We start from the raw sequence: 20,172 nt of genomic DNA on the forward strand, positions 1-20,172 counted from the left end.
AGGTAATTGGGGAGGGGGTCCAGGAGAAAGTGAGGTACCCCTGGCAAGTACTTGCAGGTTCCCCATCATACAACCGGGCCTGGCTGCTACTGTACATCTGGGCCTCCTAATGTGCAAGTACAGGCCATCAATATCATGCACCTGGCCCCAGCAGCTACAGCTACCACACATGTGGGCCTAGTGGCAACAACCAAAACCACTTACCTGGCCCAACTGCAGTCCTGGCATCAGGTACCTTGGCCCCACCCAGCTTCTGGCACTGCACAACTGGGCCTGGCCCAGCCTAGTAGCCAGAACTGCATAGAGCTTTCCAGTGGAAAGGCTGTCAGGGGGAGAGAAGGAGGGAAAGCGGGAGGAGGGAGAGCAGATAAAGATAGGCTGGCTGGTGGGTGGGTGGGAGGGAGGGAGGGAAGGATTTATGAAAATGAGAGAGGCTATGGGGACTTTAGGGAAGGGAATGAACAAATGGCAGGGGAGGGGGAAATGAAAATTTCCCTGCAGATTCTTGTTGGTACCCCTCTTATATATCTTAATTTTTGCCATCTGGGAGTAAGTAGAAGATTTGGTTTTTATACCTCACTTTTCTCTACCCTAAGGAATGTTAAAGCGGCTTAGAATTTCCTTCTCTCCCACAACAGGCACCTTGTGAGGTAGATAGGGCTGAGAGAGTTCTGAGAGAATGGCCCAAAGTCATCCAGCGGGCTTCACGTGGAGGAGGAGTGGGGAATCAAACTCGGTTCTCCAGATTAGAGGCTGCAGCTCTTAACAAAGAAAACAAATTCTGTAGTGTCTTACATGGATGGAAACACTCTCATACAGTCACAATAAACAGGGCTGCCAATGTATGTAGATACTGTTAAACTATAACATTAAAAACACTGAACTCTTTAATAATAACATTATAGCATATTAATTATTTACATTTAAGCAAAATAGTATTTTTGGTAAGTATTTTTGTGTGCTTGTGAGCCTGGAAGTCATGGTGAATTCTGGCAACCCCTGGAGGGGCTAGGATGTTTCAGAGAGGTGGCTTGAAATAACCTGCCTCTGCATCCCAGCCCTGGTATTCCTTGGAGGTCTCCCATCCAGGTACTTGCCAGGGTCAGCCCTGCTTAGCTTGCCTGGGCTATCCAGGTCAGGGTAGCAAAACAGTATTCTTGAAAATGATGTATATTTCTACAGTTTACATAGAAATTATCATTCTCTAATGTGAGATTACCTTACATAAATGCTCATAATACACATTTTGAGTAAAACCTTGTCTTTCATTTCTGTCATTCTGAAAAACAAACAAAAATTATGAGTTCTTTAAGTGCTCCCTCAAATTTTCAAATTTTTCCATTAGAAAAACTGAATAAGTCCTCAGACTTCTTCATGTTCTACATATGTTCTACATTTGGAATAAGTAAAATGCTTTCAAGACAAGGCTTTTCGCATTCAAAAAAAAAAAATCTTAGGAGTTTTTCCAAATTACTCCTCAAAATTTCCTAGTTTTTCTATTGGAAAAATTGGGGGGGGGGGGGACCGAATTTCCCCCGAACGTTCTCCCCCCACTTATCTCTCTGCCCAAAATATCTGTGCTAGTTTTGTTGTTCCCGGCTTGAATCCCAAAATGCCTCTTGTGTGATCAGAGATTACTTTCACTTAATACAATGGGAGATCATAGAATCACAGAGGTGGAAGGGGCCATACAGGCCATCTAGTCCAACCCCCTGCTCAGTGCAGGATCTGCCTAGAGCAACCCTGACAAGTGTTTGTCCAGCTGCTGCTTAAGGACTGCCAGTGATGGTTATTTGCAGTGGGTTTCCGTCCCTCATCCTCTGATCCTGGGGATGCCATCCTCCAGGTGGAACCTGGGGATCCCCCAGAAGTACAGCTCATCTCAAGACTACAGAGATCAGTTCCCCTGGAGAACTGGAATAGATGCTTTGGAGGGTGGACTCCGTGGCATTTTACCCCACTGAGGTCCTTGTCCTTCCCAAGCTCCATGGCCAAACCTCCAGGAGTTTCCCAGCCTGGATCTTGAAACCCTACCCCTCTATCCCCGGCTGCTGGCTGGGAGGACCTGGCAACCCTATCTGATCCACATGGCACACCATTCTGAAGGGGCAGGTTTAGGAGAGGTCTTTCAAGGTGTGCAAGGGGCTACAACTTGACTCTGAGCATATTGTTTCTTTAATCCAGGGTCATGTCTAAATTGAATGGAAGCTTGCTGTGTTACTAAATGCCCATTGATCCCTTGGTTGTCATAGAATTCCACATTCAGCAAAAACAAGAGTTTTACTTAGTCTAAATATTCAAATATTCAAATTAAGAGATTTAGAATTTTGCTTGTTTTTAACTTCTAGTCTGATGATAACATATTAGTTGGTTTATTTTAATATAAAATGAACAGTGGTATCAGCTAATAGTCCTTGTCCAGTCTTGGTGATTGTTTCTCTCTGCACTGATTTGTGATGAAAGATTAGTATAAAACAATGAGAAACGTTTAGAATGTAACAGAAGAGTTCATTAAGGAGTTGATATAGTGATACTAAATTTCACACAGTGACTTTAATCAGTTTTATTTACAGGGAATTTCCCCCTTCCAAATCTTCACAGGTGCATTTAGAAGTGGATGTCAAAAAGTTGCCTAAAAGATCTCAAGATGACTTCAATTTTCTCAAAATGAGTAATGTCACCAGATATGAAGTTCTTACTGAAATACTAAAACTACTTGATTTGAGCTGTGGATTAAGTGAAGTTCCCTCATTAACTCCTCTTTACCTGCTCTCTTTTGACATGGTAAGCATTTGTTTTATTTAAGGATAACATAGAGAAATACCTTATCATAATAATTACATAAAGAGTCCAGCAGAATTTCTGGTAGGTATCCAATCATTTGTGGGTTTCCCCATTCCACTAAGCCCCCGCCTCCATTCCCAGGCTCAGCAGAATTTAGGAGGCAAAGTACAGGTTGTCATGGGAGGGCTGCTCCCTCTCCCAAGCACTTAAGTGCCATTAAATCGTCAGAAGTGGGTGGCTGGATATAGGCTACTAAAAATAATCATGCACAGAGAGAACAGAGGTAGAAAATCTCAAGTAATGCAGTGGGCTCAGAGTGGAAAAAGCACCACAAGGTATTAAAAGTATAAAACCCCTGTGGAATGGGATCGTTGTAACATGGCAGCTAAAATTCAGAATTAGGTCTGTGGGGAGGACATTTAAAGCTGGGGCCACTATGAAGAAAGACATGTCTCTGATTACTACCCAATCTTATAGCAGAAGGTGGGGGTATGTAGAACAGGGTCTCTGATAATATTTGCCATTATCAGGTGGGCTATCAACAGTTAACATTTTTTAACATCAAATTTGCAGTGGAGGATACAGGCATGGTGGTATTAGATACACAAGCATCCCTCTTTGATGCTGCTAGTAGGGTATTTTATGCATCCCTGTCCTGGGTATTCTGAAGAAAGTTCAATGAGATTTACTCCCAAAGAACTTTGCATAAGATTGTGTCCATGTTTCAATCAGTGGCAAGGAAAGACCTTGTCACATCCAAAGTAGATTCTGAATTTACAGATGAGCTTACAGGAGGACACTGTTTGAAAAGTGCATATGGAAAGATACAGAAAATAGCTTGGGTGAATGGAAAGCTGTGTCAGGTGCAGCCTTGGGTTTTTTCCACTAACTTTAATTGTTTGACTTCAATGATTTTATAAGTTGCTAACTATTAATTTGATATATAATTATTTGTTTATTAATGAGTTATACTCACAGCTGGCTTAAGGGTTTTTGGCGCCTTAGGCAAATGACTTTGCCCTGCCCTGTGAGGGAAGGCACCCCTACTAAGGCTGCACTCACTAGGGTGAGGGCTACAGCTTTCTGTATAGACCCTGCCACCAATCCTAAATCTGACATTAGGAGAAGGTCCTGCCTAGGTGCCTTGGTGTGGTGCAGTGGTGCCTTAGATCTGGGTCTTGCTGCTGTTCCATACCTCCTCTACCTGATGGTAGAGGAGGGTCCCATTGGCTACCCACGAGCCTTGGTGCAACTGTGCCTGGGACTGCTGCTTGCAGTGCCATGCCTCCTGGACCCAGTGACAGCACATGGCCCCATCTGCTGATCAAGTGTGTTGATGTGGCTGCACCTGACACAGTAGCTGGACATGGCACCAAGCCTCCCAGATCTGGGGATAGTGGAAGCATCTGCCTGACGTGCCACCTAGCACAGCCGATTCAGTGACACTGTTGGAGGTCTAGCTTAATGTCCCTCTAGCTCTGGGAGACACTGGAGCCCTAGGCAATTGCCTGCATCTGCTTAGTAGATGGTTGTGTTCTGGTTATGCTTCAGTACTGAAGCTGCTAAAATAGCATAATCCAAAGAGCTATGGATCTTGCACTGTCCTGTCAAAAGGTCTTCGTTATTCTGTTTCTGTACTTAGAAAGCCAGTTTTGAAACTGAGGGTTGTACAGTCACTGTGTAATATTTAAGAGTTGTACAGTCACTGTGTAATATTTAAGAGTTGTTTATTAAAAGAAAAAGTCACCAATCCTACTGGTTATAAAAACCCTGGGGCTTGCATGAAGTACATCTTTGAATTCTAGGTTTGCTTTACTCATTTGCCTTACTTATTTGTATATAAGCTAAGTACATATTCGAGCACTGTACCCCCCATTTGTTGCTGTGAAACAGTCTTACAGTGCTATCTGAACCAGCATTACACCTTTCAAAGTCTCTTGAAGTCCGTGTGTTTAGGATATAACTCTGTTTAGGATGGCACATAATCCACTTAATGTATGAAGATCCATGTGAGTTTGGGTGTGTGTGTAATGTTTAAATCCTTTCAGAGATTTAGCATTTTCTTTTGGTTTTGCCTTAATATTTGCAAAGCAGAAGATATATATCCATAAAAGGTTCTCTATGCCAGCACCTCATATATCTATTGTTATATGTTTTTGTTCTTTTTGAAGTTATATGTTTTTATGCTTTTTGAAGCATCTAAATACCCAAATGCTGAGTTTTAGAGTCTTCCAATCTGTCTTCTGATTATATTCCCAGTTTGTAAACTATCTGCATTCTAGTTATACTCTCCATTCGTAAACTTTCATTAATAATTTTATATGTCAGTAGTTATCAAAATATTTATTGCAACAAACTTGTAACCACTAGAAAAATCTTGGCAGAAATGAAGAACTCTAGTTTCTTCAAGAACTTTAAGCTTGTACATATGACATTGTGGACGGTACCAAGTGTGCTTGCCCCAGTAATGACTGAAGACACTGTCACTGTGTTGGATTCAGCCAGGTTTTTTACTCAGTTTCACCTAATTCTTCTCCTTGATCCACTATGCACTACACATGCTACTCCCATGATCCACACCATAGCCTTTTTTGTGGTTGTAAATGACTTTCACCAACAGAAAAGATGACTGGCTCCAGCTTGTTGTCTCCCATGCACATTTGCCCCAACATGGGCACAGCCCCTAGGTTCCATCTCCATGACCGGGAATGTTCAAATAGCAACATTCCCAAATGTGGGTATGATAAAGTCTCAGCACATACATAAGGTTAACATACATAGACAAGAAGTGGAGGCAGCTTGACTGTGAGCTGGGTTTGCATAAGCTATTGTTTCAGCATCCCACTCTCTATGCATTACTGTACACACATAAAATCATCATCATCATCATCATCATCGGATTGCCCAATCCCTGCTGGTGCAGGGCTCTGGATGATGTACTGTCATAATAAAACATCAAACATACAATAAAATATTTAAATAACATTAAAACAACAATCTAAAATAATCAGATATTGAATTCCAATTATTTCCAGTTTCAGACTGCCGACCACTTCACGGGTGGGGGAGGAAGGAAAGGGAGAGTACAGAGAACAGAAGAGGGTATCTGCCAAGATGGTAACCATCGCTATCCTCAACCACCAAAAGCCTGGCAGAACATCTCTGCCTTACAGGCCCTGCAGAATTGCATGAGATCCCACAGGGCCCCGATGGTGTTTGGCAGACAATTCCACCAGGTTGGGGCCAGGACTGAGAAGGCCCTGGTGGAGAATAGCCAGACATCTTTGGGGCCGGGAATCACCAGCAAATTGCTGTCCAAGGAGCATAACGCTCTCCTAGGGACATACTGGAGGAGACAGTCCCGTAGATACGCTGGTCGCCAACTTCTCAGGGCCTTAAAGGTCAATGCCAAAACCTTGAACTTGACTTGGTGGTGCAGCACCGGTTGTATATATGCTGTCTGTGATGTTCCCGTCAGGACTTGCGCTGCTGCATTCTGGATCACTGGGAACTTCTGGATCAGTTTCAAGGGCAGGCCAGCATAGAGTGAGTTACAGTAGTCTAGCCTTTGTCATAGATACCATGTGCGCAGAGTTATTGTGAGCTATGAATGTCTACATTCTATTTAATAAGCAGAATGGGTAGCTGTGTTGGTCTGAAGCAAAAGAACAAAGTTCTTTTCTATTCTGCTGTCTCCTGGGATTGCAATGTCAGTGATCCAAACCTTATTTCTCTTTTCCCCCCTACAATTGTGATATCAGGGGTGTTATGTTCCAGGGACTCTTGCTCTTTTTTTGCAGCTACAGACAGTCTAACACAACTACTCATCTCGATCTATATGAAGAAAAACAAAGAGAAGCTTCTAGTTGTATAAGGCAGATTTATTTAAGGTTATAGGAACCAAAGTTTGGTATAGTGGTTAAGAGCGGTGAGCTCTAATCTGGAGAACCAGGTTTGATTCCCCGCTCTTCCACATGTGGCCAGCTGGGTTACCTTGGGTCAGTCACAGTTCTCTTAAAGTTGTTCCCTCAAGAGCAGTTCTCTCAGAGCTCCCTCAGCCCCACCTACCCTACAGGGTGTTTGTTGTGGGGAGAGGAAGGGAAGCAGATTGTAAACCACTCTAGGACTCTGAATGAAGGGCAGGATATAAATCCAGCTCTTCGTCTTTGCCATCTCCTCCTCCTTGAAAAAGTTTGCAATCAAAACTCACTTTTCTGGAGGAAAGGCACTTGCAAGGACAATATTTGAAAGACAGGGAGAATAAAGTTGGTAGTGAAAATACTTGGAAGTGGCTCCAAAATGGGCACTTGAAGAAAGAAACAGAAGGACTCATTCTAGCTGCACAAGAGCAGGCACTCAAAATGAATAGAAGGAAAACAAGATTTAGAACACCAGTGATAACAGCAAATGTCACCTTTGCAAGGTAAAGGGTGAAACAGTTGACCACATGGTCAGTGCCTACAGTAAAATTGCTCAGACTGACAATAAAGAGCGTCATGTTAGAGTTACAGCTATGTTGCCGTGGAATCTTTGCAAGAAGCATGGCTTACCATCAGCCAGAAATTCATAGGAGCACAAACCAGACAAGATCATGGAGAATGATGAAACAAAGATTGTTTGGGACTTCTGATTGCAAACAGATAAACCCCTGGAACATAACACCCCTGATATCACAATTGTAGGGGGGAAAAGAGAAATAAGGTTTGGATCATTGACACTGCAATCCCAGGAGACAGCAGAATAGAAAAGAAAGAACAGGAGAAGATCATGAAATACCAAGACCTACGAATAGAGTACCTCTGGGAAAAGAAAGTTACCATCATGCTAGTTGTCATTGAAGCACTTGGAGAAGAGCCTAGAAGTCTCGAGAAACACTTGGACATTCTGGGCACTAAGCAAATAACACAATCTCATCATTTAGCAGTCTAATTTCTGATTGTGATAAATAATAATAATAATATAATAATTAATGTGACATCAAGTCACAACTGACTTATGGTGACTTCTCATGAAGTTTTCAAGCAAAGACGCTAATAATGTGCCATCAATAATAGGTAAGGTAAAGGTAAAGGTTCCTTTGCTCGAAAGCCAGTCGAATCCGACTCTAGGGTTGCGGTGCTCATCTCCGTTTCAAAGCCAAAGAGCCAGCGCTGTCCGAAGACGTTTCCGTGGTCATGCGGCCGGCATGACTAAACACCAAGGTGCATGGAACGCTGTTACCTTCCCACCGGAGTGGTACCTATTTATCTACTTGCAATTTCTTGCTTTCGAACTGCTAGGTTGGCAGGAGCTGGAACTAGAGATGGGAGCTCACTCCGTCATGCGGCACCCGGGTCTCGAACTGCTGAACTACCGACCTTCCACAGCCTGCAGTTCAGCGTCTTAACCACTTGAGCCACCGCAGCTCCATCAATAATAACCTGCCATCAAATCACAACTGACTTATGGCATCTCATGAAGTTTTCAAGGCAAGAGGGTAACAGAGGTGGTTTGCCATTGTTTGCCTCTGCATAGCATTCCTTGTCTTCTTTGGTGGTCTCCTATACAATACTAACCATCCCCAACCCTGCGTAAACTTCTCATCTCTGACAAGCTCAGAATAGTCAGAGCTATCCAGGCTGCTACTAAGACAACTGTTAACATTCCTTTAAAATCTAGATAACATTCTGACAGTAATTTAGAAGCAATTGTGACATCCTAGTCCACCTTATATTTATTTCCGTTTAATTGCATATGTGAACCATCACTTCAGAAGAAAACATATTATTTGCTTGGCCACGGATAGGTACTAATTTTCCCTTGAGGATAGGTACTAATAATCTCAATAATCCCTTGAGGCAGGAAAGAGCGTACTTTCCCCATTTCTGATGGAGGGAGTTCCCACCTCTTCCACAGTTTTTTCCTTGCATCACTCCAGTACTTGTATTTAGAGAGCTCTGAACTGGTAGCATCTGAAAGCCTCTGTGCAGCATTCTTTGTGTTTAGTTTTGGTGTGCCTGCTCTCTCCCTTTTTGTTTGTGTCCCCTAGCTCAAGAGGCTGCCATTGGTGAATATATAGAGATTAGGTTTGTGACAGAGGACATAAAGAAAATGGTTTGAAAACTCCTGCAGAAGGCAGCATGAAGGAGATGGCAGACAAAATGAATCCTTCAGAGAGAGTGGGACTAGGATAATCCTTCTCATTCACACATAGAAGGAATCTTCTTAGTAGGTCCAGTGTTCTGTTCTCACTTGAAGAGAAGAGAACATTCTGACATTTGGGATATTACAAAGTGTATTCATGCTTGCCCGTGGAGCCAAATGGTCCCTAGTCGGCTTTAGGAAGCTCTGCATGATCTGTTACCCCCTGGTGGTTTATTGGATGCGCTGGTGGAGGACTGGCATTGCCAGCTCTCTGAAGCCATTGACAAAATCGCCCCCCCCCCGCGCCTTCTCCACCCTCAAACCAAAGCAGCCCCATGGTATAACCCAGAGCTGTGGAGACTGAAGCGGGAGCTGAGACAGCTAGAGCAGGTGTGGTGGCGTACTCGTGACATAGCTGCAAGAGCATCTTATAGAACATTTATGAGAGTCTATGAGATGGCAGTGAACTCTGCTAAGAAGTATTTCTATGAGGCCTCCATTGCATCTGTGAATTCACACCCTGCCCAGTTTTTTAGAACTATTCGGTCTTTAACTTCATTGCCGCAAGCAAAATGGTAGGGAATTGGCTATTGGCTGTGAGGCATTTGTGAATTATTTTGCAGATAAATTCCTGTCACTCCGCCAGGATCTTCTGACCACAGATCAACCATGACATTGCTGTAGTCAGTACCGCTGGATGGGGCCGAGTAACAACCATGGGTATTTAACCTCCCTATTGTTATGTAAAATTCTGGGGAGTCCATCTTGTAAATTTGATTCCATCTTGTTAGATTTTGATTGTAACCATTGAGCACTTTAATGTTGATTGTTTTATCCTGTTTTTATGCTGTTTTATGTTTTGGCACATGGTGCCCTATTGTAAGCCGCCCTGAGCCCGCTCGCGGGGAGGGCGGGGTAGAAATGCGGTAATATATATATATATATTTTAAAAAATGAACAGTTGATACAGTAAAAGAACTGGAAGCACCAGTAATGGTTGCTTCACTCATCATACTTTTTTCTGTAAGGCTGTGATCTCTGCATAGAGGAAAAATCATTTGTGCAACTGTACTAATTTGTTGAGGATTGGGCTTCTGAGCAAGGAGGCTTTGCATGTTTCCTGAAGGAGAGCACTTTCTCTAGTATATCTGGAGATTAATGTACCTCAGTGACTTCCTTCCAAGTTTCTCTAAAGCAGAGTAGTCCTGTTCTAAACAAGTACAAAATCCATACATTCTGTACTTGTGTGTTTGAGGTTTGATGTATTTTTCAATTTTGGAGAGTAGGTGCTTATTTCCCTCTTCCTCACGAGTAGATGGGATCAAATGGTTTCACCTGGATTAGCAATTTTTTAAATATCCATGATCAATTTATTTGGAAAACAGATCCACCCATTTGTTAGGAATAGGGTACTGGCAGCTGTACATCCACTCTTTACCAGCCAGTGCATGGGATGCATGTACTTCCAGAGCCATTGTTCGCACAGTCTTGTCCCTCTATAGGTGCTGAATTATTTTGTCTACTGTTCTATCCAGGCTCAGGTTGGAGTAAGTTTGGGAGGTGTAGGGTCTGTAACCAAACCAGCCATCTCACATACTTTCTAAGAAAATCAGCTCATAATTTATATAACTGATTCTTTAATTTATAATTCTTTTATTTGTAATTTATATATCTGATTCTTGAAAGCCCCAGGGGAACCTGCTGGAAGAGAACAGAAATTAGCTGGAAGGAGAAAGAAGACATGATTTTTTAAAATATATAGTTGTTCTGTGAAGCATCAATAACACTTTGATTTTGTACTCAGGATAGCCAGCTTTGTATTTTTTAAAAAATTGTCAATATAAAGTTTGAAAAAAGACAGGAAAATAGCATAGAAAATGCTGGAATGAATCATGACTATATCATCCTCTGGATTATCTCTAAATTGAAGAATTGTGTTAGTTCCAAAGTGAGTCACAGATGTAGAACCAACCTGTGATTCTGCAGTTAACTTGTTGCAAGACCCGGGTTGGTCCTTCTTTGGTGAAGTTAAGAAAATTTAATTGGGTTTCAAGGAGGTATTGTTATTTTTAATTTCTCAGAACTGTTTTGTTAGTTAAATTGTTTGCTGTCTTCAGTCGGACTTCCTCCCTGAATTCTCAGCTTTGTTTTGAAATTTGATATATTAATTAAAACATTTGTTCTTTTCAACTGTAAAATATCTGAGATTAAACTTGCATAAACTTTTAAATTTAACCAGTTTCATTGTCAGCTTCTAGTCTTGATAGGAGCCTCCAGCAGTTAACGTTAACATTTTCTCAAGCAGTGTGATGTTTCTGGAAGATGAACTTTTGAAAGTTGGCCACCCTTTAGTGACTGATTTATTTGAAGATGTTTTAAACAAAGTTGTGTTTCATTTAGTAACTGTTAAAAATGTCATTTTAGAAAAGAACAGTCTTGATTGGTATCATCTAACTGTAGGATTGTGGGCTTTTACAGCCACAAGATGGCACTTCTGAGCTGTTTTTGAGCTAGTTTTTTCTCCAGTGTGCTGCTTTTGTAATCGTAACTATTAGTGCACATTGTGTCAAAAACAAGTGAAACACTTGATCAGAGTTGATTTTATTTAGATTTTGAAATCTCAAACTGGTCAAGAACTTCAGAAGATGGTTGTATTGAATTGTACTGAAAATTATGTGCTATACACACCTCAAGGCTGTGACCACAAATAGTTAAGCAATCAGGCAATTTTGAATAAATGTTCTGAATGTGTATATGTGGCAAACTTTCTGTAGTGTTTTGTGTTGGTATAAAATTTTAAATTCATGTTCTCTCATGCATGTTCATGGATTGTAGGAAGGGGTTAAGAATGTTAAAAATGAGGGAAAATAAGGTGACATTCAAGGGAAAAGCAGGGACCCGGGGCTGATGGATTAGTTCTAAAATTCATAATAGGAGGAATATGCTATTCTTTTTAAATACTGCATTTAGTGGCCTTTTTGATGGGTTTCATAGTGCTAATATCACTATTTTTTAGTAGAACAGGAAGCAAATGCTTTGTAGCTATGGCATTAATAAAGTTTATGAGGACAAAAATTATCTTACCTATCCAGTAGAAATCAATAATCACTTAAGTGGCTTTGGTCTGTGTCAATCTAACGTTCCATATTATTTCTAACAAGCAGAGACTCTCCAAATATTCTGTCTCTTAGGGGAGATTTGTCCTTTGTTTTTCTTATAGCTAGCCACCTGTTTTGTTAACATTTTAACATCTCATTTTTTAATATTAATAGATGCAGTCTTTTCTTCCAGTCTCTTATGTTGCTTAAACATTTTTCCTCTTTGTTGGTAAATTATTTAGAACATGTTAATTGTAGCTGCCAATAGTTCCATCCTTTTCTGAACATTTTTGATGCTTTTATTTATACAATCATTTCCTTTACTAAGTTTTTTGCCAGCTGCTCCTACAATTTATTTTCTGTTTAAAGTATGCTACTCTCTTATCTTAAATGTTTTCTCTATGACTTTCTAGTATCTTATTTTAAGATACAAGAATACGTATTTATTCTTTAAATGTAGAATATTTTAATCTGTATTCTTTAAAAAAATGTTCTTTCTCTGTATATGATTTTATTTCATTTCTTCTCTGCAGATTATTGCCTGTCATATGATTCTGCGATATTATTTCCCCCCTCCTCTCAGGTGTGAAAGTGGTCTTTGATTCGGTCTATAATTATTCTTTCTGTCAAAGTCTACTGTCACTGTGAACGGTTTGCTGCAGTTTTTCAAATCTGTTTTGCTTGTCCAACTAACTGTCACTTTGGCAGTAATCTTTGTCCAAACTTCCCAGTTAGAATTTTTCTTCAGTGCATGACTTCATTTTTCCTGTCTGCATTTTCAATGCTGCCAATTTTTCATTTGTTCAGAAATACAGACATGTGTGGTCCTAATGGTAATGTTGTCTATTTTTTTCTTTTTAAAAAATCTGTGACTTTTAAAAATAATATTATCTATATTATCAAATGGCAGCTGGACTTGCATTATGTTTTGCTTTTTTCTTGCTTGCAGATGTGTGATAAACTTAGTGTAACACAAGCTTCCCTCCCCTACTATCAGTGCTCACTGAACTGGGTTTGGGAGTCTTTGTCATAGTTGTTACCCTCTTCTATTCTGTCTCCCATTCTGATTGCTCTCGTAATGCATCCACATGTGAATAACTAATAAAAGGAATAATGCTGCATGTGTAGCCTAAGCAGAGAGAATGTTGTTTTTAAAGACTCTCTAGTGAGCTTGTGGCTGCAGTGATATTTGATTCAGGGATGTCACAGCTCACTGTACTTCTTTCAAACATTTGTATCCCATCTTTTCCCAAAGAGTTCTTATCAAGTCTCATAGTATGCCACTGTACAAAAATACACAACTTTGCTAGAACTCATTTTGGATCTTTAATTGATAAAGCTAGATCCCAGTTGGTATGCCTCTTACTTAGCAACAGTGCTTACAGAATCTGCACAAAACTAACAGTCTAACCTTGATTCATGGCCATGGTGCATGAGTCCCCTTGGGTATCCAATAGGAACGCACATAGTATAGTTGGGTTTGTGCTGCTTTGTCCTTCAGCTTTAGACTGTATATTTTTATCACTTAATATGGTAAAAATGACTTACCCATATGTTCTTTGTTTCCTTTTATTTACTTGGACAACAGATAAAGTAGGTACTATAAAAATAAATACTATAAAATTTAGACAGTAGATTCAGCTTATTCCGGTTAACATTCCTAGTAACCGTTCATAAAAAGGAAAGAGATTAGTAGAATTTTATTTTAGAGTGGAATCCTTTGTATTTGTAACTTATGTAACCAGCATTACTTCAAAGTTAAAGTATTTTGTGTCCTGTTTTGAAATCATTGCTTCCTTCAGAGTCTTCTGCTTTGCTGCCGTTTTTGTATACATCAATATTCTAAGGACATTTTTTCATAGTATTTATAGTTAGTATTAATATAAGGTAGTACACAACTTCTATTTTTTTAGTATTTTTGAACTAGCATGGCTACTTACAATCTTTATCTATTTATATGTTGAATTGTAAACCCTTAACTCAAGCTTTGATCCCATACAGTGTGTACTGGATATCTTTTTTGTTTGTTTGTTTTTGTTGTGTGTGTCTGTGCGCACATGCCCATGCCTGGAAGTCATGGCGACCTCTGGCAACTCCTACTGGGACATAGGGGATGCTCAGAGAAGGGGCTTTGTAGCTTTCCTCTGCCTCTTGGCCCTGGTTTTCTTTGGAGGTCTCCCATCCAAATACTTGCCAGGGTCATCCGTGCTTAGCTTCCAATATCTAATGAGATCAGGCTTGCCTGGGCTATCCAGGTCAGGGCTATAGAGAATATCTTTAACTGCATCTGTAGAAGAAATATTCTGTGTGTCTGTACAAAGTTGTGGGAAAGCCAATTATATAGCTTTCATGACTGTAGCCAAAAAGGTTGTGTAGGAAAGACCATTTACGCAACAGTCCTGAGTACATTTTCTTGGAATTATGCTCCACAGATTTCAGTTTGATTTTAAGGTAAATATGCTCAGGATTTCAGTTTAGGTGAATTTTTTGTACTTTCTCTCTCCTGTAACACTCATAATACTTGGAATGACTTTAACATTTTCAGAGTAGAGTCTAGAGACTCAAACAACACCTGAGGTGTGGCAACAATATGATTACCTCTTTTGTACCTAATGCCTGAACCACCTGCACAGAGTAATTAAAGAAAGTGACTTTTTTGGATTCAGTTCAGTGTGGAACTTTGTTCCTTAAATGTCATAGCACATATCTGTTTGAATCTCAAAGTCATAGGGGACTGGCATGAAGCAGGTGGGTGGCTTTAAATATGTAAACTTCATGTTTTATAAAGAATCCTCTGGAGAGTCTTTTCAGGTTGGCAATAGTTTACTTAACTATGAAATCAGTAGTAAGGATCTAGCAAAAGATGAGATATTTCCAAACCTGCAGAGGTTTAACATTCTCTGTTCCATTCAGTGTGGCCTGTTTAATCTGCTTAAGAAACCCAGAAAGAAATAACAAGCTAGCATCATTATGAATTTCATGGAATTCTGCTGCTTTGTCTTTGCTTAAATATAGACAGATAGTAGGGGAAGATCTTCCTCTTTTTTTTACACTAAATGTGTGATTTCTTTTTGTCTTTTGTTTTGGCAAAGAAATCTGATAGCAAATTCTTATTGAGAAACTATAGTTAAAATATTGACAGTATTCAAAGTTTGACTTTAGTGATGTTCTTATTCTTGCTATCTGAAGTCCATGCCTGCTCACAGCAGTTAGCCTAAATGTGCTCTTAAAATAAGAGTTTTTACTTCTCACATTAAATATATGATGAGTGCTTTATTCACATTTAAATAATCATGTTTTAACAGAAATATGGTTTTAACTAGTTAAATTATATTGTTATCTTGTGATTGTTATCTGTCCTGAGCCCGCTTGCGGGGAGGGCAGGATAAAAATTAAACTAAATAAATAACCAGTTTATACCTGTACAGTTATAAACTATACAGAGTTATACCTGTAGAGTTATAAACTATACAGTTTATACCATTGTTCTATTGCTATAACCTAATTTAAAGTAAAAAATATTTTATGTCAGACACTCAGGGTGAGAAACTTAGATGTACTAAGCATACATATGAAATCATAGTGTTGGATCCCCAAGCATCGAGAATAAATCCACGTTTTCAAGAAAAGCAAAATTTATTTCAAAGCGTTGAAGAGATACTCAAACACGTTCTTTGTTAGAACTGGGGATACACAGGTAGGTCAAGCATAATAAAGGAAATTCAAACAGATACATATCCAATGAATAACATTCCCGCTGGCGGGCTAATGAAACGGTTGCGCGCCCAGTCCATGGGAACCAGGCAGAACATCAGACAAAACACAGGTGCAGTTCTCATGAGAAAAGCAATAGGCAAGCATTACAGCATCTTCTCCCCCACACATCCTCCAGCAGTTATCTTATGCATTCCAACACAGGAGCAGGATGGTAGAAAACAAGCCGGGTGCAACAGGGTAAGGATATGTACACAGAAGTCACACAAAACAGAATGGCAGCTTGCTGACATACTGCCCCCCTAAAAATACATCTTAAAACACACCTCCCGGGTCGGGCGGGAGATCTCCCGGGCTGGGCGGGAGACCTCCCGGTTTGTCCGGGAACCTCCTGTGGAAACTACGGATCAGGTAAGGGGCCCGAATATCCCCTTCTTCCACCCATTCGCGGTGCTGGGGACCGAAATCAACCCATTCAATAAGGTACCAGAGTTTACCACGTTTCAATTTACAATCAAGGATATCAGCGATCTCAAAATGTTCATCCCCTTCCAAAATGACAGGTGGAGGAGGAGTAACTGCTGGTCTCCAGGGAGACGGGCCAGGATCCTTCTTCAACAGGCTCATGTGAAAAACAGAATGCAGAGCACGTAAATTCTTAGGCAAAACAACATCAACCGCCACATTATTTATGACTTTACGCACTTTGAATGGACCAATGAACTTCCACCCCAATTTCCTGCTAGGTCGCAGCATCTTAATGTTCTTGGTCGAGACATACACAAGATCCCCAGGTTTCAGATCAAACCCCACCACCCTACCCTTGTCTGCCTGGGTCTTGTAAGCAGCCTTGGCTGCGTCAAGTGTTTGGCATAACAGAGGCCATGCTTTTTGCAAGGACATACACCATGTATCAGCATCCCCCACAGGACGTTGGCCCATCCCCTCCAGGAAAGGGAGGGGGGGCTGTCGTAACCAGAAACAGCTTTATAAGGAGACATGCCCGTGGAGCTATGGACAGTGTTGTTATAACAATATTCAGCAAGAGGCAACAATTCACACCAATCATTTTGTTGATAATTAGTAAAACAACGAAGATATTGCTCCAGGGTCTGATTCACTCGTTCTGTTTGTCCGTCAGTCTCAGGATGATACGCGCTGCTGAGCCCTTGTTCCACCCCTAAAATGGAAAGAAGTTCCCTCCAAAACTTAGAAACAAATTGGGTCCCCCTGTCAGAAATTAATTTAGCAGGTAATTGATGAATTTTCACCACGTGAGACATAAACGATTTCGCCAACCTCTGAGCTGTAGGCAAGGAAGGAAAAGGCACAAAATGAGCTTGCTTAGAAAACAAATCAACAACCACCCAAATAACAGTGTTCCCTTTGCTCACAGGGAGATCAGTAATAAAGTCCATGGACACCACTTCCCACGGTCTCGATGGGGTAGGGAGTGGCTGCAGAAGACCAGGAGGCTTGCCCACTCTGGGTTTAGTCAAGGCACAGGTTTGGCAGGACCGAACAAAAGTCAAGAGGTCTTTGCGCATCTGTGGCCACCAGAACTGTCTGCGGATGAGTTGCAGAGATTTAACAAAACTCCAATGCCCTGCCAGTTTCGAACCGTGAGCAGACTCCATCACCTCCCTCCTCATTGAAATAGGCACATACAGTTTGTCTCCAGAATAAATCAGACCTTCAGGGCTACGGACACAATCCGGCAACGTTTTCAGGGAGGCATCATCATCAGCAGTAAAAGCAGACATATATTTCTGGACCCAGCCCCCCCCCCCCACAGGGAAAAGGGAAGGCGAAGTTTCATCAGAGCGCGGAATCGAGCGCGCTTGCGCACGGGTGACCACAGCCCCCCCCAGGTGGGAGGGGGAAAAAACAGAGTCCATGATGATTTCACGCTGACTGTCATGTTGTGGGAGGCGTGAGAGCGCGTCAGCCAGGGAATTAGCCGTCCCAGGGAAATGACGAAGAGTGAATCGAAACTTAGCAAAGAAGTCCGCCCAACGAAGTTGTTTAGCGTTGAGAGAACGGGGGGATTTCAGCATCTCCAAATTCTTATGGTCAGTCCAGACTTCAAATGGCAGTTGCGCCCCCTCCAACCACTGCCTCCAAGTGGAGAGAGCCAGCCGGATCGCTGACGCCTCCTTCTCCCAAATCCCCCAGTTTCGTTCAGCGTCAGAAAACTTTTTAGACACAAATGCGAGGGGGTGTAAACGACCATCTTCCCCTTCTTGCAAAATAGCGGCCCCCATTGCCACATCCGAGGCATCAGTTTGGACAATGAATTTTTTAGTTTCATCAGGGCGCGCCAGCACTGGCTCAGAGGTGAACATCAGTTTAAGTTTCTCAAAAGCCTCTGCGCAAGCAGGGGACCATTTAAGCGGGGCGCCTGGTTTCGTAGCATCAAACCCCTTCCCCTTGGTCTTTAGCAAATCAGTCAGGGGAAGGGCAATTTGAGCGAAATTCTGGATGAAATTTCTATAAAAATTGGCGAATCCGAGGAACATTTGCAATTGTTTGCGGGTCCTGGGGGGTTCCCAGTCAAGTACAGCCTGTATTTTAGCAGGGTCCATTTCCACCTTCCCCCCAGAGATGCGATAACCCAAAAAGTCAATGCATGTCTTGTGGAATTCACATTTTGACAGCTTTGCAAACAGGTGGTGTTCATAAAGTCGCTTAAGGACCTGGCGCACCAATTTAATATGCGACGGGAGGTCCTGAGAGTACAGCAACACATCATCAAGGTAAAGGACCACTCCTTTGAACAAGAACTCATGTAGGACCTCATTGATTAGGTTCATGAAGACCCCCGGAGCCCCTTGAAGCCCGAAGGGCATAACGAGGTACTCAAACTGCCCCAAAGGGGTATTAAATGCAGTCTTACTTTCATCCCCCTCCCGAATGCGCACACGGAAATATGCATCTCGGAGGTCAAGTTTCGAGAAGATTTTGCCCTTGGTGGCCTCAGCTACCAAGTCCTTGATTAGCGGGAGGGGGTAGGCATTGGACAAAGAAACAGCGTTCAGACCCCTATAATCAGTGCACAATCTAAGCCCCCCGTCTTTCTTCTTTCGGAAAAGTACAGGCGCGGCGAAAGGGGAGGAAGCCGGGCGAATGAAACCTCGGGCTAGGTTTTTATCAATAAAGTTCCGCAGTTCAACTTTCTCAGCCGGCCCCATCGCATAGATTTTACCTTTAGGTAATTTACAGTCAGGCAAAAGTTCAATAGCACAGTCAGTAGAGCGATGGGGGGGCAATTCGTTAGCTTCATCTTCGCCAAACACTTTCGCCAAGTCTCTATACTCTCGAGGCAAAGAAGCTAACTCTTCCGGCTGCAAAGCGCCGCAGGGGAACTGTGCGGTCGGCTGGTCCCCCCACGAGTCCAACCAGCAGTGATCTACACATTTAGCCGACACAAATTTGACAACCCCTTCTTCCCACAAGATGTAAGGGTCATGGGTAAACAACCAGGGACTCCCCAGTACTAAGTCGAACTGCGATTTAGGGGTGACAATGAAGGATCTGGATTCCCAATGATCGCCAGCCCCCAACCGCAAAGCCATAGTCTCGTGTGTACAAGGTTCCATGGGTGCCCCATCCATTTGGGTAAAAATGATGGGAGACTTCAAGGGGACTATCCCCGCTTCCAGTGCCAATAACACTCTAGGGCTGATGAGATCCCTCCCACACCCAGAATCAATCAACGCTCTCACCCTAACGTGGGTCCCCAGGAGCGGATTCATTAACGAGACAGTCACGAAAAACAGGGAAGGGGTTTCTCTCACCACCTTGGGCGCAGAGCTAGAATGGCCGTGTCGTTTTGCGCCTCTCACAACAGGCCGTTGTCGTTTTCCGCCGTTTCAGCCACCACCTCTTCTTCGGACTCGGCAGCAGACGGTGCGTTGCCCTCCGGACCTTGGGCCGCCTGCAGAGCTTTGGAGAAACGCGGTTTAGCCATCCCCTTCTGCCTCGTCAGTGGCGTCTTAGGGCTCGGAGTAGGCGGCTTGTCTTTTACCTGACGGCTGCCACAATCCACAGCGAAATGCCCCTTCTCCCCGCACTTGAGACAGAGCCCCATCTTCATACGTAGTTCTCGTGCCGATTCCGACAGGCGTTGAGTCTTGGGTCTGGAGGCACTGGCAGCGGCGGGTCTGTTGGTCGTAGCAGCCAAGTCGAGTTTGATGGTGGTGAGCCGATCCTCTGCATTTTCAGCTTCCTGGGTCCAGGCCATCAGGGAGACAGGATTGACAGTCTTCAGAACCGTTTCTCGGATGTCTGCGTTGAGTCCCAATCGATACATCTCAGCCAATATATGATCAGGGTAGTCTCGGAGCTTTGCTGCTTGCTTGTGGAATTCCAGAGTGTACTCGCGAACCGACTTCTTGTTCTGGCGGTAGGTGCGGAGAAACGCTTTAGCTCTTTGACTCGCGTTGACATCTTC

At 42.4% G+C, this 20,172-nt stretch overlaps 1 protein-coding gene across 1 annotated transcript in view; it reads left to right on the forward strand.

Moving 5' to 3' along the window:
- Positions 1-20,172, forward strand: part of HLCS (holocarboxylase synthetase) — a 203,602-nt gene that overhangs the window by 8,955 nt on the left and 174,475 nt on the right. Inside the window, exon 5 of the mRNA XM_015417941.1 lies at positions 2,602-2,784. Coding sequence (XP_015273427.1) covers positions 2,602-2,784 — 183 coding nt within the window. The remainder of the gene's footprint in view (positions 1-2,601; positions 2,785-20,172) is intronic.

This window comes from Gekko japonicus, unplaced genomic scaffold, assembly GCF_001447785.1.
Source record: "Gekko japonicus isolate JY-2015 unplaced genomic scaffold, Gekko_japonicus_V1.1 scaffold242, whole genome shotgun sequence".
Taxonomy (NCBI): Eukaryota; Metazoa; Chordata; class Lepidosauria; order Squamata; family Gekkonidae; genus Gekko; species Gekko japonicus.